Source organism: Urocitellus parryii, chromosome 9 (assembly GCF_045843805.1).
Source record: "Urocitellus parryii isolate mUroPar1 chromosome 9, mUroPar1.hap1, whole genome shotgun sequence".
NCBI lineage: Eukaryota > Metazoa > Chordata > Mammalia > Rodentia > Sciuridae > Urocitellus > Urocitellus parryii.
In genome coordinates, this window is record NC_135539.1 from 106786633 (window position 1) to 106812348 (window position 25716).

At 34.5% G+C, this 25716-nt stretch overlaps 1 protein-coding gene across 2 annotated transcripts in view; it reads right to left on the reverse strand.

Annotated features, from left to right (window-relative positions):
• Positions 1–3537: 3537 nt before the first annotated feature.
• Positions 3538–25716, reverse strand: part of Dtl (denticleless E3 ubiquitin protein ligase adapter) — a 41191-nt gene continuing 19012 nt past the window's right edge. For both annotated transcript variants that reach the window (XM_026387473.2, XM_026387472.2), the window contains 5 exons: positions 24837–24949; positions 19560–19649; positions 17056–17191; positions 5401–6233; positions 3538–3636 (listed from right to left, as the gene is read on the reverse strand). In XM_026387473.2, coding sequence (XP_026243258.2) covers positions 3538–3636; positions 5401–6233; positions 17056–17191; positions 19560–19649; positions 24837–24949 — 1271 coding nt within the window. The remainder of the gene's footprint in view (positions 3637–5400; positions 6234–17055; positions 17192–19559; positions 19650–24836; positions 24950–25716) is intronic.

The window sequence follows — 25716 nt, forward strand, 5'->3', positions numbered from 1 at the left end:
ACCTGGCACCCAGGTTATGAATAAATGTTAGCTGAACTGAACTCCTTCTAATCAAAGGCATTTTGATAAGTGCTATTGCTATTCATATTCGACAAAATAGTTTAAATACAAACTGTTTAGAATGGCAAAAGGGAAAGGGGCATGTGGCTAGTTAAGGAAATTAAAAAGAAATAGAGAATAAATGGAATATTAAAACTTTGAAATTAAAAATAAAGAACCTTGTTATATATGCTTGAAATCTCCTTTCCTGGCTTAGCAGGGAAGGGAGAGGGATGAGCTTTTAGGATCAAACAAGCCTATTCTTTAATCATATAACATCTCTTATTTTTGTGGCATGTGTTTGCTATAGGGAAACTTATATGAACAAGCTGCTTAACATGCTCAGGTAATTTTTTAAAGGCTGAATTTACCTCATATCGTTCTTTTAAAACTTCTCAGCATGCATTCAAACATAGCTCACAAATAAAACAGATTTTCTGTCACTTAGGACAACAAAATGGTTACTGTGTAACAAGTTAGGCTTGTATTCCTGGCAACAGATCTAGTAAAGCATTAAACTCACCTCCAGTTCAACGAAATATTGTTTGGCCTACCAATAACTTCGAACCAATGAACTTAAATGACTAATGCATAATGCAGGTTTCCCCATAATTTCCAAGGATTTCATGAATAAACTGGTTTATCAGTAATATGGCATGATCCAAATGAAAGGCAAGCAAAGAATTACCATCCGAAAAGCATGAGATCTACTGATAAGCATTAGCTCAAATGGGCCTGCATTCAGCCCTTAGAACAGAATTATGAAGCAGACCACTTGTGCTCAATTACTAGAGAGGATATCAATTCAATCTTTCTAGTACAGTGTTCTCATCCAGTCTAGACACATTTGTAAACTGTTGCCTACATTATCTAGCTGTGGAAATGATTCTGTCAGACTAGTTGGCCTTTCCTTTAAAAGGAGCGTAGAAGGAAATCAGACCCTCTTGAGACTAGGAAAAGCAGCAAAACAGACATATAGTACATGTGTCTGCAATGATAAGCTCTCAAGCAGATGTTCAATAGGCATATGACCTATGTAAGAACATGGCCAGTAGGCTAACTTTAAGTTGAGGGTTAAAGCAACACATACACACAACTTAAAAAGTGGGCTGTATTCATCCATATTGCATTTAAAGTTTAAAAAAAATGCCTTCTATTCAGTGTGTCCCAAAAATCTCAGTGCAATTTTAAGATATTAGAGATGGGGATGAGTGTGGAAAGCTGACCCCTCTCTCAACCCCTAAAAGAAGGGTAGCTACAAGTGGTCTTGAGAAATTATCTAAAATGTGCAGCCCAAAATAAAAGAGACATTTTAAGGGGCTAGCCAACCTTCACAAAATTAAGTTAGGGGCCTCTGTTGAATAACCAAAAAGAAACTCTAATACAGCATCATAGTAATAGTGCTTCGAATGTGTTCAACTGGAAAAGTTTGGGCTGGAAATACTGTTTAAGAAAAAAAAAAACTACATCACCCCACCCTCCTTTACCAAGTAATCCAAGCCATCTTAAACTTTTATCATCTGACCACCACGCAAGATGTATTTCATTAAAAATTCTTTCAGTTTGAACTACATCATCTCCATGAGAATAAACAAATTTTATTCAATGAACAAGTAGAAGGGATTCTTGAATCCTACTATAGTTCTTTGGTGTGGACTTATAGTTTTCTGTAAAAAGTTCAGAAAAGGATATCAGATAAAGTAAAAGGCTTTATTATTCAGGATCAGCTCAAAGTCTGACACTGACACAGGCAGGGATAATTATTATCTCATTACATTTGATCTTTGGCACCCATTTGAAGTACTAGTTTTCCAAGTGGGCCATGTTACACCCAAAGGCTCTTGGCAGTTTCTGACAGCCACATTTACCCCAATTTCACTCCACAGTGCTGCCAGAAGATGTGCAGACACAAACAAAATCATCTACTTTACTGATCCTTTTCCAAGGATTTCCCTCCACTCTCCACACTGGTTTTCAAAGCAAGAGAGTTAGCACTGGCATACTTTCCTAACACTCAAAAATTAAACACTAAATATAAGCAGATTTCTTAAATACTCAGTTAAGGCTATGGTGTGCTTGGTTTTGACTTTCCTTTACTCTGACTTCTCTTTATTTTTTTTTCCATAGAGAATCTATATTTAACCTATGTGGTCCTGGTGGTTACAAGCTTAATTTACAATTGCAAAACAATCAAAGAGTCTGCATTAAGAATAGTTTTTAAAACCTTTACAAAAGTAGGAATAAAGTCTACACAGTCCTCTTAGATACTAATAAAATGAATTTCTTGTAACTGGAAGGAGAATCCCTTCTAAGTACAGACTAAATTCATAAAACTTCTTTCCATGAGGGTAAAAAGTGGCAATATGTAAAATGATGGTTCATTTAAAAATAAACAACGCACAATTGTTTTAAGGGAAGAAATGTTAAGGATATTTTTGCATATTATTTAGAGTTAGTTAATTAATTCTCTGTATTAAATATCCAGAGGAAGTTTCATGTTTTTTTTTTTTGGCTCAGGGCAATACTAAAAGGCTGTTGCTTTTATGAACATGAAGAGAAAGATTTCATTCTTCAGGTTCTTGATTTTTGGTTCAGAGCTATCATATTTTATAGAAATACCAATAAGAAATTGTTACCTTTTCTTTAATTTTTAAAAAGATGCAGCCCCTAGTGCTGAGGAATAAACCTAAATTAAAGCCCTAGCTTTATTGTATGATTATTGATTTTATAAAACATCTTCTATTTAAATGGAAAGAATCACAAACTATAGAAAGTGATGTTGGGTGATAACATACATAGCTTGGTAAAAATAAGGGAAACTTAAATCTCATATGGTAGATATATTTGGGAGAAAAAAGATGAACCCAGTTTCCTATTGTTATTCTCCTAGTTTCTCGAAAGAGTTGACATTTATCGCTGCATTTACATAAAGACTTTTAAAAACACTTAACCTCTATAAATGTATTTATCTGAATATCACATTTTTGCATATATTTAAAGAAAACCCACGAAAGCATAGTGAAAAATTATATATTTCAAACAAAAGTATAGTTTTTTGAGGCAGGACAGATCCAGGGATATTCCATAGAGTCCTTTAGCAGTTGGCCTTCACAGACAGGCCTTCTGCTGTGGCTGCCAGCACTTTCTACTATGCAAGGAAGTTTCAGGATGACAAGAGACATGTCCTGTTTTGTGCCTCTATGAGTTGGGATGTTATTATTATAGAGAATATGCATAATTTAAAAAGTAAAGACTATTCATTCAAAATGCTACAAAAATGACAAATTTACTTTATGAAATTTAAACACAGCACTTACTCTGAGGAAGCTGCATATACACTAGGTAGTATACCAGATTAGGTACATTGTTCAGAGTTGAAAGATTTTTCTCAAAAAAATGAAAGGATGGCAGCTTTCTTAAAGACCAGAATTACGAAGTCACTGTCTTTGCACCTTGTTTTAGTGGAATTAAGTTCAGTTAACTCACTCAGATTAGAATTTACAATTCTGTTGAGTGTTCAGGACTACAGAAGTCATCTTGGGACTTTCTATGGAAGTAGGTACAGATTTTCCTCATGGAGTTGGGAGTAATGGTAACCTAAAAGAAGAAAATTTAGATTTCAGAGACTCTTCCTAGGATAAAATCCAAAGTTACCTAGCACATTAGCACTAACTGTATATTAATTTAAGATGCCTAGAAATTTGACTATTTTAATAAGCCAGCTTTTTAATCCCAACTACTTTTGATGGCAATGTGTTTTTGGTTGATTTATAATGAAATAGTAAAATTTTAATAGATAATATGCAAGAAAAGCATAGATTTTTTCATGTGAACAGAAAATATTTACCAGTTAAATCTCCTAAAAGGAATTGAAGTGGTTACAATTATCAACCTCTTTGAAATAAATGAAATAAATGTAGCCTATAAACCAGACTATTCTATATTATTATTGTATAAAGAGAAAAAAATTATTTTATTATTTTTTGTGGTGCTGGGGATTGAACCCAGGACATTGTACACGCTAAGCAGGTGCTGTACCTTAGCCCAAATTCTTAAAAAAAAAAAACTTCAAAAAATTAATAAATGCACTATTTAAAAAAGTCTTTAAGAATTACATATTTACAAAAATAATTTTTCATTGAAATTACTTTCTGCTAAAACACAGCTGAAACCACTCCCTTGAAAAACAAGAATTTTGGCTAGGACCAAAGAATAGTCATAATTTTAAAGAAAGAAAGGAAAAATTCCCAATAGCTTTTTTTCCTTCTCATTTTCTTTAGCAAGGTGTTTGTTAAAGTATACATATTAAAAGCTGTCAAATATTTCCGATTTGTTTTTTTCTTAAATTATGGAATATGTTTCATGATAATGTGTACAGGATGTGAATACTTACTACCTAGCTTACACCCTTTAAAAGGGCAGATCTTGATTCCTGGATTGGATTTCAATCATCCTATCACCTACTTCTAACACAGAAGAGATCATAAACCACAGTGGAAACTTCCTTAACCCATATCCACTTAACCTGCAAATTCACAGGCATTTTCTATTCCTTCTGACTGGTGCTTTTAGCTCACCTAATTTTCACAATTTCTTTTGTGTCTACCATTTAAGTCTATATGCTTTTCAAGGTTCTGCCAACAGTATCTGTTATTGACATTATCTACTTTAAATATTATGTCAAACAATGAAATTTGAGTCCTAAAATGGTAAGTAAAATTTTGCTGCATTACTGAATATTTAAAAGAGTAGATATAGGCAGTTAAGAACAATGGTGTGGTCAAGATAACTAGAAAAAATTGGGGAGAAGTCATAAAAATCTAGGATTTGGTACTTTACTTGCTTTGTAAGAATCTAAACTTCACATTAAATAACCATAAAATGTAATTACAAACTGAAAATCTACTTATGGATGTTGGCAACTTTCCCAAGAATATCAGCTATATTGACTTAAAAAAAAAAAAAAAAAAAAGGACAGCATATCTATCTAATAGGAAAGGAGAGATACTTCTGAATTGATATTTGATATCCTGGAGCACAAGGAAGGGTTTAGCAAACCTGGCAACAAGACTAATAAGAGTATAAACCTTGAAAGGAGGGATTTTAATGGAAGTAAACAGGATTGCCAGATACAATGACAGTATACCCAGTTATATTTCAATTTCAGATAAATAATTTTTGGGTAAAAAATCTGTAATATAAATAAGTTCCATGCAAAATTTGTACTGTATTTTTATGTGCTAAATTCGGCAACTCTAAGGATAAATTTGCTTTCTTTTCGTTTAAGCATTTTGACTTGAGATCTGTATCTGGTCCCTCTTCAAGTTATGAAATATAACTTCTACATCACTTCTTACTTACCGGGCCTGGTGATGTCTTTCCACTCTGTCTCCTGGAATTGGGTGTCTGGGATGATGGACTTCGTGGAGATGAATTCTCAGCCTTGCGTTTGGCTGCCATGGCCAACAACCAGTTTTTATTCTCTGGGGAGCTATTTTCTTTGCCTACCACTTCAGACCCTTCTCCACAAGGTCTTAAAGGAAGAGGTAGTGTTCCACAGTTTTCTGTAGTATAAGGACTGACAGGAGAAGGAGGTTCTGAGATACTTGTACCAGCTCCTTCAACTTTGCTTGATTTGGTAGAACTTACAGAGTCCTTACTAAGGTCTTCCTGGTTACCAGTAAGGCAGCACAGATCCAAATGAAGATTTTCAACTTGGCCATCAAGCTCAGTCACACAATTGCAACTCTTCACACACTTTTGTTTCACACTCTCCAGACAGCTTGAGTCTAGCCGCCTCTTCACTCTATTTCTAGACTCAGAACAAGCATCTCCTTGGGATGACTTCTGGCTCACAGGAATGAGAGCTTTTCTTGGAGACATGATCTTTGTTTCAGAAGCAGGTGGAGTGATGGGTGGTGATGAAGAAGGTGTTCGGGTCACCCAGTTTCTAATTGACATCTTAAAAGATGAGAGTGGTTTGGGAGAGACAGAATTGACAGAGCCTCTTCTACTGATGGGAGACCGGGTCTTGGCAGGAGGAGTTTTAATAGAGAATGTGGGAGTATTTGAAGGAAGAGGAAGGTCTCCAGCACAGCTTGGAGCACAAGCTGCAGATGATGGGGAGGAAATAGACGGACTGCTCTTTACTCTGGGGACTTTGGCAGGAGTACTCTGGCTACTCGTTACTGTTACTGAAAAACGAAGAGAAGAACATGAAAATCAGAAAGCTAAATATTCTCACCAAGAAAAATTGCAGCTCATTTAATCATCCAAGGGTTGATTTGCTAGTAAGTTATATATGTCAGTCGATTCCTACTACATACGCCCTTTAGCATTTTCCTTTCCTGTCACTGCCAGCTTCCTAATTAGTCTGTTGTAAAACATACACTTTTAAAAACCTACGAATTACAGAAAAATACAGGGGCTGGGGTTGTGGCTCAGCGATAGAGCACTCGTCTAGCACATGCAAGGCGCTGGGTTCAAACCTCAGCACCACATAAAACTAAATAAATGAATGTCCAACTACAACTAAAAAATATATATATATTTTAAAAAAGCATAGAAAAATACAAAGAAAAATTTCAAAGCACCCAAGCATTTTTATATTTGTGCATGTGATATATATTATACACCTCAACAGTTTTCTATATAAAAATGAGACTATAATGTACATATTACTTAGTAAGATTTTCTCTAAGGATTCTTTATTTATTAAATTTTTTTAATTGTATATATTTATAAGGTACAGTGTGATGTTTTGATATCTGTATCTAGAATTATTAAATCAAGCTAATTAACATACCACCTCACACACTTTTTTTTGTGATGAGAACATTTAAAATCAATACTCTCAGCAATTTTCAAGTATATAGTATATTATTAACTATTGACACTATGCTGTATAATAAATTCCAGAACTCATTTCTTTTATATATCTATCTATCTATATATATATAGATATATATTTGAAATTTTATATCCTTTGACCAACATCTCCCCATTTCTCTCTTCCCTACCCTTCCCAGCTCCTGGTAACCACTGTTCTATTTGCTCCTGAGTTCAGCATTTTTAGATCTCATATATAAGTGGGATCATGTGGGCTTTTTTTTTTTTCCTCCTGTGCCTGGCTTATTTCTCTTAATGTCCTCCAGGTTCAACCATGTTGCTGCAAATGACAGAATTTCATCCCTTTTAAAGGCTAACCAGGGAACAGGTAAAAACTATGAGTATATATTGTTTATATGTGTATATATATCACATTTTCTTTATCCATTCATTTGTTGATAGTCATTTAAGTTGATTTCATATCTTATATTTAGGTGATTCAATACCTTGACTATTGTGAATAATGCTGCAGTAAGTGTGAGTACAGATGTCTCTTCCACATACTGATTATTTCCTTTGGCTATATACTCAGAAGTGGAATTCCTGGATCATATGATAACTCCATTTTTAATTTTTTTAGAAACCTCCATACTGTTTTCCATAAATGGCTTTACTAATTTACATTCTCATCAACAGTATAAAAAGGGTTCCTTTATCTCACATCCTCACCAATACTTGTTATTGTTACTTTGTCTTTTTGATAAATCATTCTATCATGTGCGAGGTGGTATGTCATTGTGATTTTAATTTATATTCCCGATTATTAGTGACATTGGGTATTTTCTTAAAATATACCTTTTGCCATTCATGTTTTCTTTTGATAAATGTCTCCTCAGGTCTTTGGCCATTTTTAAATAAAGAGTAACTTGCTTGTACGTATACATGGATACCCTCATTAATTACCATATTTAATAGCAACAAAGTGTAAAGATATAGGTTCCCTATAGCACATTAATAAGCACTGAAGAGGGATACAACTATAAGACAGAGGTTATTAATGAAATTTCAGTTTCATATGTGAAGCTACCATTGGCATTCTTGTATATACTCTTTATTTATTGATGCAGGCAAGAGGCACTGCACAGGGGCTCTTCAACAGAAATGCACAGGTTTAAAACCTGGCATGATTACTTACTATGTGACCTGAGCAGATCATTTGTAACTGACATCTTTCCTTATCTGTTGAATGAAGGTAGTTTATATCTCGACCAGAAGAAATTCCATCACTTACTTGTTAAGGTTATCAGACCTCACGTGGTTCCCCCCCAGCTTAGTTTACAAATGATTATTTTCCATAAGTCAAAGAATGCCAAAGAACATTCAGACTCTCAATCCTTGCTATCTATTAAACAAAATCAAACTTAGTGAACAGGTCTCTTCTCTATTTGTCCTTGTCCCCTTGTTTACACACAACTTTAAGTATTTTGGACACATTCTTATCATCATGATTCTTCCCTCAGACTTGACTTTACAACAGATGACACTCTATTTTCTCTGTTTCTTTCTTTAGTCTTCTAGATTTCTGAAACAATGTTTCTGTCTTCAAATAACAAGAAATGACATCTATTCATTTTTTAGGCACAAAGTCTTTGAATTGTAACTCAGACATTTAATTGAGCTTAATTACTAAACTGCATTTATATGCAACTGCATTTAGGATGGGCTGATAAAAAAATGCAGTCCCTTAGCAAGAATGTAAAGATTTGCAAGTACCATCTTTAGTAAGTTTATTAGCCTGTCCTTTATATCCTGTTTTTCACTACTTGAGCAGTCTTGCCTTGGGACAGAGAAATTCTAGCAAGTTGAAGATTGTCTAAACTTTTTTCATCGATCACACATTTAGAACTAGCCAAAGTGATCCTGCTTCTTCATTGAAGATCACTATTGGAAAACCTCATTTTGTCAAATGTGCTACAAAAGGACTTCTTAACAGTGACCCATCCATGGAGCCCTATTTCAGTCCTCACATTCCTGTTCCAAAGCTTGATTACCATTATATTTCAGTAGAAAAGGAAGTTTTCACTTGCTGCACTCCTCAGGGCAGGTCAATAGCCACTGCACTGCTGCCACAGTCAATTGTTCCCTTTAAATGGGTTGAAGGGTATTTAGGACAAAAAGTCCTAAGGCAGGAGTTGGGGAGAAGGAAGAGACACAGGGACAAATCAGTTACCTAAGTTTCTTATACTTGCACGACACACATTGGAAGTGTTTACTAATGGCTAGCAGATATCTGATGTGTTGGAAAGTTGGGTCATTTTCTCATTTTTCAGAATATAATGACCCTGAGTGGGGGGAATCAAAGAAAAGATTTTGTCAACTTTGAAGGTCAGAAAAATTGGGGGTTAAATTTAAACATATATATATATTTTTAGAATGTATTTTTTTTCAGTTGTTGATGGACCTTTATTTTATTCATATATTTATATGAAGTGCTGAGGATTGAACCCACTGCCTCACACAAGCTAGGCAAATGATCCACCTCTAAGCCACAATGCCAGCCCTTAGAATGTGTTTTTTTTATTTGTTCTTTTTAGTTACACATGACAATAGAATGTATTTTGACATATCATCTGTACATGGAGTATAATTTCCCATTTTTGTGGTTGTACTGATGTGGAGTTATGTTGATCATGTATTCATATATGAACTCTTAAAGAGTAAGTAGATGATAGAAGATTGAAAATTTAAACAGTATAAATGGGGAAGGTGAAAAAAGCAAATTTTTAGTTCTTTTTTCAACCTTTACATTTCACTCTTATATTCTTGGTGGTTCACAATTTTCTATGTGCTTGTTATTGGTGCATACAAAGCTATACCTTAAAAACCTAATCAACTTAATGAATTAAACTATATAGTACATGTTTTGCAACTTGCACTTTTTATCTTTATATCTCTTCATACAAGTATACATAGATGTGCTGCATTCTAACAAGAGTAGTATGTCACTATATTGGCCTATACATTTAAAAATGACACGCCATTTAGTTTTTCACCTACTTAAATGGATCAATCCCTTATAAACCTTGTATGAGATCTGAAGACATAAAGCATAGACTGGCAAGGCACACATCGGGAGTGTTTACTAATGGCCAGCAGATATCTAGCCTAAAGGCTTTCTGAAAGCCAGTTTCCTTTGAGGAATTGCAAAGAGCTTGCTAATTATCAATTTGCAGCTTCCTTCTATAAAATTAGCCATCTGACCACAGCCTACTTTTCCAAACTTATACTATACTACTTTAGGGTCCTATTACAAGACATTACTTGCTGCTTCCTCAACAAGCTGTGTACTGTGGCATCTGTCTTTGTTCATGTGGTTTTCCTGGCCCCTTCTTGTCAGGCAAAAATTCTCCTGTTTAAAGGACCCTCCTTTAGAACAGCTAGAAGAAATGTTTACAATATACTATAATTTTTACATCTGCCTCCTAGATTGTGAACTAAGAGGGGGAGGTAATGATGATTTACTCATCTCTAGGCCCAGTGCTCCTGTATTTACTAACAAGGAACTGTTAAACAATGTCAAATTTCATTACTGCTGAGAAGGATAATGGTGAGAGCCTAGGCATTAGAAAACTGTCTCTTAATTATCTTGCTGACTTAATTCCAGCAAGCACTTAAGATAGAACAGGTAAGGTTTACTTTTCTTTAACATTAGGATAAACATCTTTGCCATTCAATAATTTCTACTCCAGAGGTTTTCAATCCTGGCTACAAGACAACAGACTTTATAAAAATGCAGGTACTTAGCCTCACCCCAGTCCCAATGAATCAAATCATTGGGTACATATAAACTTTAGAATCCTCACAAATGGTTCTGATGTCCAGTAAAGATTGAGACCACTGGCTTCAACAGTGCTATGGTTATCTACAACTCAACCACACTAAAAGAAGAGGAAGTGACAGAGCAGGTACTGTCTGGGAAAAATAGGGCAGAGGGAAGACAGGCTGTTTGTTGGCACTTAAAGTCTTCCAGTTAGTGTGTTAAAATGGCCAGAAGAGAAAATAATATAGCCCAGGACAGCAATGAAGGACTAGAGTGTTAATTAGTAGCTTGGAAAGCAGAGGAACATAATTTTCAAAACAATGTGGTTAGCAGCAGCCAATCTGTTGCCAGAAGCTGCTTAGAGGGTCAAATGGCCAGTGTGCCATCCTTTGGCACCCATGTCAGGTCTATAGTGTTCTTCAGTGTAACCATTACCCCAAAATGGAGAAATCTAGGCATAACTACTGGTTTAGTCTCAACTTGAACTTTGCTTTGCTCTGCTAGGTCATAAAGGGGGCAGTAGTGCAGAGTACTTCTGAGCAGCTGCTTTAGAATCAGCAAAGGTTGGTTCTACTACAACTTCACAGCTGTGTGATCTGAGGAAAGTCTAACTTGATCTTCAGTTTCAATTATTTTGGGAATTAAATAATATAATCCAAGCAAGTCCTTAGAACAACTATGTGAAGACTCAATAATGGCTAAATATTTTTGTTATTATGGTCTAAATTTGGTTGTGTAACATTTTTCGTGACTTGGTTTCTAAAACTAAGAATAATTAATGATAAACTAAAAATATCTAGTTTTTTCGTCATAAATTTTAAAAGTGATTATAGCTGTTAACATAAGAATTCCACTGCTGGTGAACTATTTTAATAGGAAAAGGGGACCCTAAATTAAGGGAGAAAAAAACCCAACTTTTAACAAAATATTGAAAAAGAATATGTACTTCATGTATGATCTTTTTGAAACACTACTTAAAATATCCCACATTTATTTAGTGGAATACTTTAAGTAGTGTTGCAAAAAGATAATCCATGAAATACATAAAAAACATCAAGTTCAGTGGAAAAAGTCTCAAGAAATCAAAATGTAGATACAGTAAAACTATGGTTCTGCAAAACAAGGGGAAAATATCAAGAAATATTTGGAAATGTACTTAAAATTAAGTGTTGAGTGATGGGAAGGAATACTAATGGCATTTTTCCTCATATAATTTTTCTCTTTCAGACTGTCCAAAATTAGAGAAGTATAGATAATGACAGGTGGCAGAAAGATACTCCAAGTTCATGGATGAGAAGATTTAACATTGTTAAGATGGCCCTACTCTGAAAACTGAGCTATAGAATCAATGTAATCCCTATCAAAATTTAGCTGGATATTTTGCAGAAACTGACAAGCTGATCCTAAAATTTGTATTGAAAAACCCCCACAATACTCAAAGCAATTCTGAAAAAGAAAATTAAAAGGACTTCTAGATCTCAAGCCTAGTACTAAGCTATAGTAATCAAGACAATGCAATATGAGGATAAACATATAGATTAATGAAACCGAATTCAGAGCTCAAAAATAAACCCACAGGGCTGGGGTTGTGGCTCAGTGATAGAACGCTCGCCTCGCACATTTGAGACCCTGGGTTCGATCCTCAGTGCCACATAAAAATAAAAAAGTGAAATAAAAGGTATTGTGTCTAACTACAACTACAAAATAAATGTTTTTTTAAAAAATAAACCCACATATTCATCGTCAATTGATTTTTGGCAAGGGTTTTAAGACAATCCAATAAGGTAAAAAATAATCTTGGGCCCGGTAACATACGCCTATAATCTCAGCAGCTCAGGAGGCTGAGACAGGAGGATGGGATGAGAGTTCAAAGCCAGCCTCAGCAAAAGTGAGGCACTAAGCAACTCAGTGAGATCCCATCTCTAAATAAAATACAAAATAGGGATGGGGATGTGGCTCAGTGGTTAAGGGCCCCTGAATTCAATCCCCAGTACCCTCCCCCAAAAAACAAAGAATAATCTCTTGATGCTAAAAAGCTGGATATCTACATACAAAAAAATTGAATCTGGATCCCTACCTCATCCCATACACAAAAATAAACTCAAAGTGAATCAGACCTAAAACTAAAAAAAAAATTAGAAAGTTTTGTATACATCAAAGGACACCATCAAGAAAGTAAAGACAGGGGCTGGTGTTGTGGCTCAGTGGTACAGCACTTGCCTAGCACATGTGAGGCACTGGGTTTAATTCTCAGCACAGCATATAAATAAAATAAAGGTCCATTGACAATTAAAAAAATAAATAAAAATAAAAGATGTAAAGACAATCTAAAGAATAAGATAATATATGAAAATCACTATACAATGTGGGATTCTATCTAGAATATATAAAAAAATGCTTACAGGTCAGCATTAGAGAGACAAGACCCAATTAAAATATGGGCAAAAGACTTACAGAGGCATCTCATCAAAGAAAATATGCCAAGAAACACGTGAAAAGATGTTCAAGATCACTGGCCATCATAAAATGCAAATAAAAACCAAAACAGGACACCAATTCATACCACTAGAATGAATATAATAAAGAAGATAAACAGTAACAAGTATTGGCAGAAAAACTGAACCCTCATTTTGGGTGTTGAAAATATTCTAGAATTAGACTGTGTCGATGACTTCACAACTCTGAGTATGCTAAAAACAACTGAATTTTATCTTGCTAATCACAAGTATGACTCTACATTAGGAGAATGAGAGTGTGCAGGTTTGATAGTGGTGGGCCAAAGTAAATAAAGTCATAAAGCAAATAAGCTAACATATAAGACTGAAAACTGCAAAAACCACATAGAATTACACATTTGTTAGAGGTATAGACAAACATATATATACTAAAGAATCAGTTAAAAGATATTAAAGTTGTTGCCTCTGGGAATAGGAAATTATAGATTTGGGAATCTGGGGACTGCCTGCTGTTTTTCTTATTCATGTAGGGAGAATTAGTTTTCTTATTAAACTGTAATACCAACAAAATAAAAATTTAAGAAAACAAACTTTTTTTTTTGGTACCAGGGATTCAACCCAGGGGCACTTAAAACCACTGAGCCACATCCCCAGCCCTTTTTTTTGAGAGATAGGATCTCATTGAGTTTGCTTAGGACCTCGCTAAGTTGCTAAGTCTGGCTTTGAATTCGTAATCCTCTGCCTCAGCCTCCAGGGTGGCTGGGATTATTATTATTATTTTTTAATTTTATTTTTTTTTGTAGCTGTACACAATAACATTTATTTATTTGTTTATTTATTATTTTTATGTGGTGCTGAGGATCAAACCCAGGGCCTTGCATGTGCAAGGTGGGTGCTCTACCGCTGAGCCATTACTCCAGCCCCAACAAGTAGGGATTTTTAAAGACATTACAGAAAGTAGATGGAGAACAAAAGTCTCCTCTGAAGTCTAGTTCTGCATCCTGTAGGTGACTAAATAAATCATTAGAAAAATAAAACTATATTTTCCCTGTCTCACATTCAATTCTTCAATAACCTTAGGCCTTGATGTCTCTTTTAGTTTATTATTGTACATTTATTGAAACATGAAGATCCTTGTTACATAGGGTGGCTCAGTGCTTGAAAATTTTTGCTCTTGGTTCATTGTTATTTTCATCAACATATTCCCTGACAATTTTTGGTGTCAGCAAAATCCACATATATGATCTGCTTAATATCTTGGTTTCTCAATTTCTTGACATCCTTCTACAATTATCTTGTTCTTTTACTCACCTGCCATTTATTTCTTGATTTTAAATCACCATTATTTTAATTTTGATCATCCCACTCCCTTTTGTATTCCAATTCCAATAATCTTTCATTCTTGGGGTCTCTTAATCCATTGATAGAACCACTTTTATACTGTCCCTTTTCTCCCCTATATCTTCAGTTGCCTCCTTTGCCAGGTTAAATCCTATAGTAAATCATTATAATCATCCTTTCTTGTCACTTTCAACTTCTTTGCTTACTTCCTAATACTTGCTTTGCTCAACCAACTCCCTAGTTAACTCCAACTCTTAGTATACCTTTATCTACATAGCAAATATAACCATGTTGAATGCTTGCTTTCAATTAAGACTGAGTCTCAAGTTGACTCTTAGCACTTTAGTTCTCTGGTCCATTTACTCTTCTAATCTCTGACTATTCCAGATTTATGTCCTCAAATTTCTACCACCTAATCCTTCATCTTTATTCTTAGGTGATGACTCTTTTACTTCACTGAGAAAGTCATCAGAACAAAAGAAAACTTTTATAAGTCTGACTATCCTATCTTTCCACCTTTTTTCACTATGCTTGCATATTTTTTTCTCTCTATTCACTATGGATCAACTAACCCTCCATGCTCTTGGCACAAGCTTATATCTTATACTTGTGTATTAGTACCTCCTTCATGCTTACTGAAAGACTGTTTCAGCAAAATTCCCTGCATTAATTTCCCCCCTCTCTCTGGGATCCTTCCAGTTACATGAATTGCTATATTACTATTAAAACAAAACAAATCAAATCAACAAATTTTAAAACTATTTCTTCCTCTGGCTACTTCTTTTGTTTCCTTCCTCAGGAGCAAAACTCCTTAATAGAGCTATACATACTTGTAGACTCCACGGTCTTTTTTCCAATCATCCTGAACAACCTAAGTCAGGCCCACCAACATACCACCAAAACTCCTCTCATTAAGGCTACTAAATAACTCCCACATTGCTAAATCCAAAGGTTAGTTTTTAGGTCAAATCTACTTTGGTGTTCCAGAATCATCTGAGCAGATTCATCTGTCTCCTTTATTTATTTGGCTTCCAGGGTATAACACTCTTCTGGTTTTTCTTCTTCTTGGGTTGTGTCAGCTCAGTAGACTTTAGTGGTAATTGTCACATCACTACCCTCTAAACACTGGGGTGCTCCAAAGTTTAGACCCTAGCTTATCCTCTTTTTTCTATTTGTAGTTACCTTTACCTATACTATAATGAATCCCAAATCTATAACTCTAACCTTGAATTACAGAATTAAACATTGAACTGTCTCTGGACATCTCCATTTAGATGTCTAATAATCATATCCAACAATACTATCTAAATGGAACTTGAGCTTCCCTCCCGAAAGTGCTCCTCCTGCAAGGATTCCTCTCTAGGTTAAAGAAACTCCATCTTTTCAGCTTCTCAAGCAAAAACTCTGAAGTCATCCTTGAAAATTCCCCCTTATATCTCACATCTGATCCCTCAGCATAGTCTATTGGCCCTATCGTATAAATAAATCAGCATTTGAAGTCTTCTTATTATATTTTTCTGCTATAACTATGGTCCAAGGGCTGGGGATGTGGCTCAAGCAGTAGCATGCTCGCCTGGCATGCGTATGGCCCAGGTTCAAACCTCAGCACCAAATACAAACAAAGATGTTGTGTCCACTGAAAACTAAAAAATAAATATTAAAAAATTCTCTCTCTCTCTTAAAAATAAATAAATAAATAAATAAAAATAAAAAACTATGGTCCAAGACACCATCATCACTTCCTGAATTATTTTTAGCTTTTAAAATTAGCTTTCTGCTTTTACCAATCTCCTTAGTATTAGTTTATTCTCAATACAGGAGCAAGAATGATCAAGTTAAAAGTCAGATCATGATACTCCTCTGCTCAAAACCCTCTTAGTGTTTTTTTTTGTCTGTTATAATAAAAGCTAAATTCCAAAAGAATTTTTTCTACTACTATTCTCTTCCTCCTCCTTTGCCCACTCCAGTCATAGGAGCTACAGCCAAATTAGCCTCTTTGAAGAAGAGAAAATATGTCAAACCTGTTCTTGCTTTAAGAACTATTTTGTCTGCCTGGAATATCTTTCTCCAAAGTATCCAGATGGCTCACTTTCTTTACTGAAATGTCATTCATTTGTTCATACTCCCTAACCGCCTGATAGAAGATTCCAACAGCATACTTGGTCATTCTTCCTTTCCTGTTTTCCTTAGCACTTTCTGCTACTCGACATAGTACATATTTTACTTCTTTCTTAATTTATTGCCTCTCATACTAATATGGAAGCTCTGTTTATACTTTTATTCTTTTGTTTGTTGTTGAGCTGTCTTCAGCAACTGAAAACAATGACCAGTACATAATAGGCATTCAATAAATATTTGTTGATTAAGTCCCCATTGTATTCCAGGGCCTTGTGTAGATATAAACAGAGTAGTGCTTAGACAGTATTTCTTGAGAACAAAAAACAAAAACAAAAATAAAGGTAGTGCTTTTCTTTACAAACATATTAAAACAAGATCATAACTTACCATAATATGTTATAGGACTAAACAAATGACATCATAAAAAACTTAGAAAATGCATAATATCCTTACCTAGGCCAGCTCTTGCCTCTTTCTTCTTCTGAGAGGCCCAACCCACTATAGAATGTTTATCTACTCCTGGTTTCTCCTCTAAGCCTCTGTTCAAGCGCCAGATTTTTAGTGTATTGTCATCAGAGCACGTAGCAATCTGAGAACCAGGAAGGGAATAATGAAGTTTCAATCAGAGATTCACAAGAAAGTAAAAAACAGATGTGCCTTAAAGGTTCATGATTGGAGAATTATTTTGTCTGTTATATAATAGGATATAGAAAATGATACCCAAAAGATCATATATTTCCATTCCTTGTTTAAGAAATCAGTTCCAAAGAAGCTAACTCTCTAGTTTCTTCTTTATATAATTTCTGTTGATATGACATTATTAATAATTTCTTACCTAACCTAAAACTCTACTATAAAAGACTACTTTAAATTTGGTCTCAAGAAGCTGGGCAAGTCATTATCTTTATCACCTTCTATCTTACTAAGAAATATGTAATTTTAAGATACCCCTTTCACTTCCTTTCTATTAAATGATCAATCTGTGCATGTCACCAACATTCAATTTTTGCAATTTTCTTCTAAATTCTGTATGTTTTGCCTTATTGGTTAAAGTAATATGATCATTTCCAAGATCATACTTAGCTCATAACTCTAGTGGGCCATGACAAGTACAATGAAACTACTCCTTTGAGATCCTTTTTCAGATAGGTAAAGGAGCAATCTGGGAAAACAACAAGTTCACTAGGCTGAAATAAGTTAAAAATAACCTTTGCCCCTTTAAAAATATCTGACCATTCCTGATCTTGGTCCCAAGCCTTTTATGGCAGAGAAAGTCCAGCTTGAAGAGCTTGTGGCAAATGGCCACTGGTACCAGAGCTGTTCCCCAGCATTTGTTTATATAATTTCTCTATTTCAGTCACTAAAGAGAGGAAAAAAAAGAACACACGTTCTCTTAAGTCCTGGCCCCCAAGAGACTGGCAACTTTTTCCTCTCCTTTCTGGGAGGCCAAAAGAAGACACACATATTTAACTGCTCAACAAGAAATGCTTAGAATCCCAGGATCACTCTATAGTAACAACAATAGTTATTTACAAAGTACCTATTTCCGTCTGGAAATTTACATTCTTTATCTTATTTAAGCCTTGAACTCAAGTAATCTCATCGACAAAATTCGAATAGTTATTTGCTCAAAATACCACAGTTAAATGGCAGAGTTAGCATTTAAACCCAGTTTTCTCATATTTCTAGAAAAACTTTAAAAAAGCAAAAACAAAAACAACAACAACAAAATATATTTTACTTCCCTAATTCTAGTCTGATGACACAATTATTTTTAAAAATTTTAAAAAGGTGGTCGTGGGATTAGTACCCGTAATCAGCCTTACTATTTCCTTTTGAGTCTTTTCTCATAGGAAATAAGGATAATATGTGATGGTTAAAAAAAGATGACATAAATAACTGAATAATTAAAAAAGAATTCACCTAAATGAGTTCCATGAAGTGTAATACCCCATACTAAAAGGGATATTTTACTGGAAATTCAGAGGGTGGGGGGGAAAGTCATTGGGATATAATTATGGATGATTAAAAGTAATGAGTAAAACAACAACAATAAAAATCTGTCTGGCAGAAGCTAATCACAGAAATGGTAACTGGGATAGAAAAATGAAAAGAAATCCACAGCAGTATTGAAAAGCTATCAGGGATGCCACGAATAGACCAGACCATGGGAAGTTTCTGGATGATAAAACAAAAACAAAAACAGAAGGGAACAATAGGCAACAAAGCCTCAAAATGTCATACATAAAAGGGGAGACCTCTACAGAAGTGAGATTTCCTGTAAAATAGAGACTAGCCCAAAGATCAGAGGCAATCGGGGTTGAAAGAATGAGTAGAATTTGGGCTATGATTATATAAAATCATCTCTATATAAAAAAACTTGTTTTTATTTCTGGCCTTTCTACGGTTTAGTTTATTTGATTTGTTTTTAAGTTTCACACAATATATTCATTATAAAAATTAAAAGAGGGGCGTATTTTCTTTCTAAAGTGTCTAAAATATTTCAGATCTACTTTTTTCAGTTTCCACAGATAGCTAACATGTTAAGACTTCCCAGTGACCACTATATGTGAAAAACCAAGTTGGACTGTGAAGAATAGTCATGATGTTACCTCTAAGTCACATTAATAACATATAAAAAGTAAAAGACTAGTTCTTACCTTAGTTTTATCACTTTAGATTTTAAGATAAAATTTTAACTAAGCTTAAAAAACTTCATTTTATACTCAGAGGAGTGACTTGGAAACCAGAAATCCACCCTTATTCCTTAAAGCATAATGATTTCTCTATTGGTACAGAAAAGCAGAATATGTATGAGTAATGCTGATACAGATCTTACATGACCTTTACATCTTTTAAGTCTCAAACAGAAGTCTGTATCACTTTCTAACAAATCCTGAGAAGCCTATAAACTATGATTTACTTTTTGAACCAATTATAAAGATTTGTTCACAAACCTTTGTGAAGTCAGATGGACACCAGCACACAGATGTGACCTCTTGAGAATGACCCAGTAGTACAGTGGGAGGATGCCAGGGTGTGGAGACCTAGTCCAATCAACAAGAAACAAGTCAGTAGAGCAGTGTTAGGTCTCCCAGATAGAGGTTTGAATTTAATTTTGTCTTGGAGAACCTTAGAATTGTTTCCAAAAGTTGGTTATAGTTCAGAAAAAGAGTTACAATGAGCAATAAGGTATTTGTCACTGATCTGAGAAAATACAATGAAAATTGTCGAAACATGTAAAGAATATATATTTACATATCAGGATGGTTCTTACTTCAAAGCAGACTATCTAGCTATATACTAAAATCTAAGACTGGCAGTTCCTTATACCTTAGCTGGAAAACTTTCTGGGAGGATGAGGTTCAGTTGCTAGGCAGTGCATTTCAGGCTATGTTTTTACATAGCCTGGATATTTTCAGATCTTCCCTAGTCAACTACTTTCAGGAATATTAAATTAACTGTGAACCCTGAAGGTACCTTAAATATGCTACTAGCAATCTTGGGACAGGGGATACTTTATTCCAAAGGAAGACTAACTTTTGCCAAAACCCAAATTTAAGCCCCTTCATTTTGAGTTGGAAAAGCTTCATTTTGAAGGGATAAGCTATATTTTGTGATACTTTGTAGAAAAATATTTTTTCCTCCAAAATACTATTTCAGCTAATTTGCATTTTAATATATCTTAATGCATAAAGAAGGGTCCAAGCTGGGTATTGTGGCATTTACTTTAATTCCAGCTACTTGAGAGGCTGAAGCAGGAACATAGTAAGTTTAAGACCTGCCTGGGCAACCTAGCAAGTTTCTATCTCAAAGTAAAATAAAAAAGGGGCTGGGAGGATAGTTCAGTGGAAGACCACTTGCCTAGCATGCATGAGGCCCAGGGGTTCAACTTCCAGTATTGGGGATGTGGGAGAAGGCTGCACTGTACATGTGACTATGAATCATATTTTCTCATCATTGGATGCCACCAGTGCATTTTACAGCATCACAAGCTGATTCATTTGAGAGCTGTCAATACCTTTTAGAAGCCATGGAATTAATTGGCGTAATTAGTAGCACAAACTCACATAATTATCATTAGCATGTATATTTGAAAAGAGCAAGAAGGTTGGATCTAAGATAAGTTATTCTCTTTTCATTTATTTTTAAAACTCTGAATTGTGGCTTGTTTTTATAAAGAAAGTAAAGGCAACTCTGGAAAGAATTATTTGTGAGAATGACTAAATAAATTTAATAGATTCTTTGGATTATATTTAAAGGATTTGACATTGATTTATAAAGTTATCTAACTCAATTATTAGTACTCCTTTCTTGGGTTACCTGGCACATACATACACAATAATTCAGAAAGCAAAAGAAGAATAGAGTCTAATTTAATTTGCCTTGCTGATTAAATAAATGCTACAACATCGCTGAACCTTGACAACATTATGCTAAGTTAAAGTTTAACAGAAGAGGAAACTTCCTATATCTACATTTTACTACCTACTTCTATATAGCCACAGAGACAAACAAAATGTCAATATTCCATAAGGTTATATATTTTAAGAAAGGACTTTTAAATAGCCTTTAGTTACAGAAATTATCTTTCCTCTTCTGCTTGGAGGGCCCTACTCTATTAAGTTTCTCTAGTCAAAGCCCAAACAGGTCTGGTAGCAGTTAAGTTATAAGGGACAGAAATTCCTCATGTCCTTTTTAAACACCCCAGATAGGAATACATTATTCTCTCCTCCATTGATTTACCCTGCTTACTACCTCTAGCTTTTCATTTCATGATACTGTCCCTTCCTTAGTTTGTGTGTCATAAAACCTAGAAGAGTCTAGGTGTTATGTATACAGAGGAGTAACATAAGTTTCAAGAAAAACCAAATACCTGTCAACAGAAGGTATGTTTTGTACAACAGGCCTTCAAAGAAAGGAGACCATTGGATAACTTTTTACAATTTGATAAGGTAATCAGCATTTGTTGATTGAATGCTATAAGCCAGACATTTTTTTACATAGCATTAAATGGAGGGGGCTGGGGATATGGCTCAGTGGTAGAGTGCTTGCTTGGTTATGAGTGAGGCCCTGGGTTCTATCTCCAGCCCACAAAAAGTGTGGGAAGGTATCTGAAAAAGTTGAACAGAATTAAATATCACTTGAGCTGGCAGTTCTACTCTTAGGTATGCAACCCTAGAAGAACTGAAAATATGTTCAAATGATAATTTAAGCACATATGTTCATAGCAACTTTAATAATAAAGTAAAAAAGTGGAAATGACTCAAATGACCATTGATAAATGAACAAAATGATTTACCTATACAATGGAATATTATTAAGATATAAAAAGGAATTAAGTACTATAAATGCTACAACATCGCTGAACCTTGACAACATTATGCTAAGTTAAAGAAGTCAGGCACAAAATGCCCTGTGATTCCCTTTATAGGAAATGTCCAAAATAGGCACACATTCAGTCAGAATGTAGCTTAAGCAGATATTGGGGAAAAGGGAGAATGGACAATGATTGTTAAAGGATATGGGGTTTCTTTCCAGTGTAAACAATGTTTGGGAATTAGATGGTAGTGATAGTCATACAACATTGTGATTTTAATAAACTTAATGAACACTTTATCCTATAATGGGCTGAAATGAGAATCTAGGCTCCCTTTATGAATTTTAGTAATCTAAGTGCTTTCAAAGTTTAGGACTTTCCTGGGGAATAGTACTTGGTGATTATTTCAAAGAAGATTTATTTCTTCTAATGAAACTTAGGTGGCTTTTATGGTCTTCATTTTCATTCCAATTAGTTTTTATTTATTATCACTTTATTACAAATATATTATTCTAATTATATTGTTTCATTTTTAAAAAGCTTCCCTTTCCTTTTTAAGTAGGAGCCTATTACGTCCAAGACATTCAGATCTAAGCATTTTGCAGTGGCTAAACACAAAAAATTGTCTTAAATATTCTTACATTTTACAAAATAAAGACTTAAAAAACCAGGAATTTTAAGGCATCTAGGAGTAAATGGCTCTAAACTATTTAGACCTCATAAAGCATTTTATACTCTTAAACACACCAAAAGAGATCAGCACTTTTCCTCACAAAATCTCCTTACTCTGCCCAGTCGGAAACCAAATCTAATCTTTATTTCTGCCATGAGATCATTTACACTTCCTAAAGTGTCAGGCTCAATGTTTCGCCAGTCAGCGGAAGAATGGCTGCGCCAAATCAGTTTATTTATAACTACTTCGATACTATTCAGGGGCTATATCAGTAACAAACCAAGGAAGAGCAGGTAGGAGTGGGGGTGAAATAATGGGTAAGAAATTAAAAAAGAAAAGTAGAATGTCAAATCTTAAGTTTCAGAGGGTCTAAATATATTATACCTCCCCTTTATGGGCAGCAGTGAGGACTAAAAGGCCATTCTCTTCTGTCTTAAGATATTAAACTACTTTCTTTTACTGCTTTCTTATACCCTGGGCTTTTTAGCACAGGGAAAATATTCCAACACTTAAAGGAATACTGATCTATTAGATACATAGCAGAAACAGAAGATAACCCGACAGTCTGGATACTCAGAATGCATGGAACTGCTTAAAACTATTGCCCTCCCCCCCTTTTTTAAATCATGGAAAAGAGAAATTGAGCCACCTCACTAGGCAAATTCAATTTTAGGAGCAGAAAGCTTGCCAGGATCTCAAATATCAGGGCCTGTACACTGAGTTATGTGTGGACAGGCAGAAGAACATCACGTCTGAACCACGTCATTCAGAGGTGACATGTGACCCAGCCTAGGAATTCAGAAAGGGTAACCTGTGTATGTGGTGGCAGCTGACTGGATGTCTGAAAATGGGTTGGAAACAAAAGCCAAGTATCTTTGGTGTGTATTTGTCTTTATAGGGAGAAATTAGCCCCTCAACTCTTGTTCACTAAAATAAAAATTTAAAAACACCTTGTGCTAGAGAAGAGTGCAAAATTTGACAAGTATATACTTGTATACATAATATATAATTATAAGCAAAATTATGTATATTTTTGATTTAGAAACGTATCTAAAATGATATAAAAAGAATGACCAGCACACAGGTCCCCCCCCCCAATACTTTATTATGATTTTTGTTATACCTGAGGTTACAGTTTCTTTTCAGAAAAAAACTTAAAAATCATACAGACTTGTGGTAGAAAGAAAATTCTCCAGATATGTTGGGATTCAAAGTGAAGAAGGGACTGTAGGTAAGACAGTGGGGGAAAGAAGAGGGAAAACAAAAAGCAAACTAAATTGAAGACCAAATTTGAAACTCAAATTTTAAGATGTTTATACTTTATAAGCAAATTTTCATTTAATAATACAAGAAATAAAAGAAAGAAATGTGCTTGTAGAAAGAGGCCCAACATGAGAGTATCTTGGATAGATCAATAGCTCCACCTTGTGACCATTTAGGATATTGTTACCAAAACCTTTTAAGAAGTTAGTGTTGCATTTTTACAACTCTAGGTACAAAAAAATCACTTTTTGGTAATTTTCTCCAGGGCCTTTTCTCCACTAGGCTTCAAACAGCCAGACTTTAAATTCTTAGCTTACAATGGTCACTTTAGAATTATCGTTATTTAAAAAGTTAAAAAATAAGAGTATGAATTTAATGGGTTGCATGGAAAATCTGTAAACTTGAAAAAAATTATATATGAAAAAATTGATAATCACATCTATTTTTTTCTTTTTTTTTAATCACATCTATTATAATAGGCTGAAGGATAGCTATTTATAAAGAGAATAAAAATGTAATTATTTTTGAGTGGCTGTTTTGTATAAGGATGTAAAAAAATCAAAATATTATATTTTGTAGAGGAGCTCAAAAACAAGGGGAAGAAAGTCAATATAGCATGTTTTCTAGGAAGTAAGATAAAAATCAAGGTTTTTACTACCTTTCTGAATTCTCACTTTCTTGATAATCTATGAAATAAGACATGGATTATCAGTTTCTGATAAGCTATGACTATAAATAAAAATACATAAATTTCTAATAATCAGGTTTTGGCTACAATAAATGCCAAGAAATAACTTTTGCTCAAATTTAGTATATTGTAGAAAAAGGGCAAATATCTGGTATAGAAAATTAATACTATGTGTTTACATTAAACTTACCTCCTATTGGAAAGAAAAAATATTCTCAAAAACAATTCAGTCTCACATTTGAGGGGGAACAATTCAATCTCACATTTGAGAGGGAAGTTGAGCAACTTACCTTCCAGATGTAGGCAGCTTCATCACTTGAGCCACTGACTAAAAACTGGTCATCTGGACTAAGACTTGATTTTACGTAAAAGGTAGAGTTCTGGTGTCCATTGAAGATAGCCACTGCCAGAGGAAATAAACAAATCATTTGTTTTTTGTTATTTCACATAGTATTCAAATGAATGTATATATTCTAACAAGTTTTATTCCCACATTGAGTACTGAAGCAGATGGTCAAGCTTTATTCACTAAATAACAGGGAACTGAACATTGGCAAAAAAGAAAAAGAAACCATAGGCTTTTTATTAGGTCCAACCTCATGAACTCAGCTATATTTGGCATTAACCAGCTATGCCACAGGAGGAAAATGTGATGAAAAGAATTAAGAAAAAGGGTGCAGGTATTGTTCGATCTTGTAATAAAATAAATATTGGACCCTCTCTCCTTAACCCAAGATAGGGCTTTTCCTATTGCAGTATACATTGGGTCTTACTTCTTAAGACTTCAAGACTCTTGAGGGTATATTTCATATCTTCCTTCCTTTCTAAACTTTATAGTGTTTTTAACAGAGTAGATCCTCCAATATTTGTTCCATGAATAGATAAAAATCAGTGAAAAAGGGGTATTTGAACTCTGGCTAAAACTTATTGTTGGCTTATCTAGGATATAGGAATATTTTTAGTCCAGCACTTGAAACAGTCTGAACAGTAAAGGTAGCTAGTGGGGTAAACTATACTTGTATGTAAGACTTTAGGCTGGGTTAAGTGTACAGGTTCAGATTTCTCATTATCCATGACAAAAGAATAAGTATTGTTTCTTGTACAATTTACTTTTGACAGGTTCTTTTAGCCTAAGGAAGACAAAACCTTAGGTGTCTGACACCTGAATAT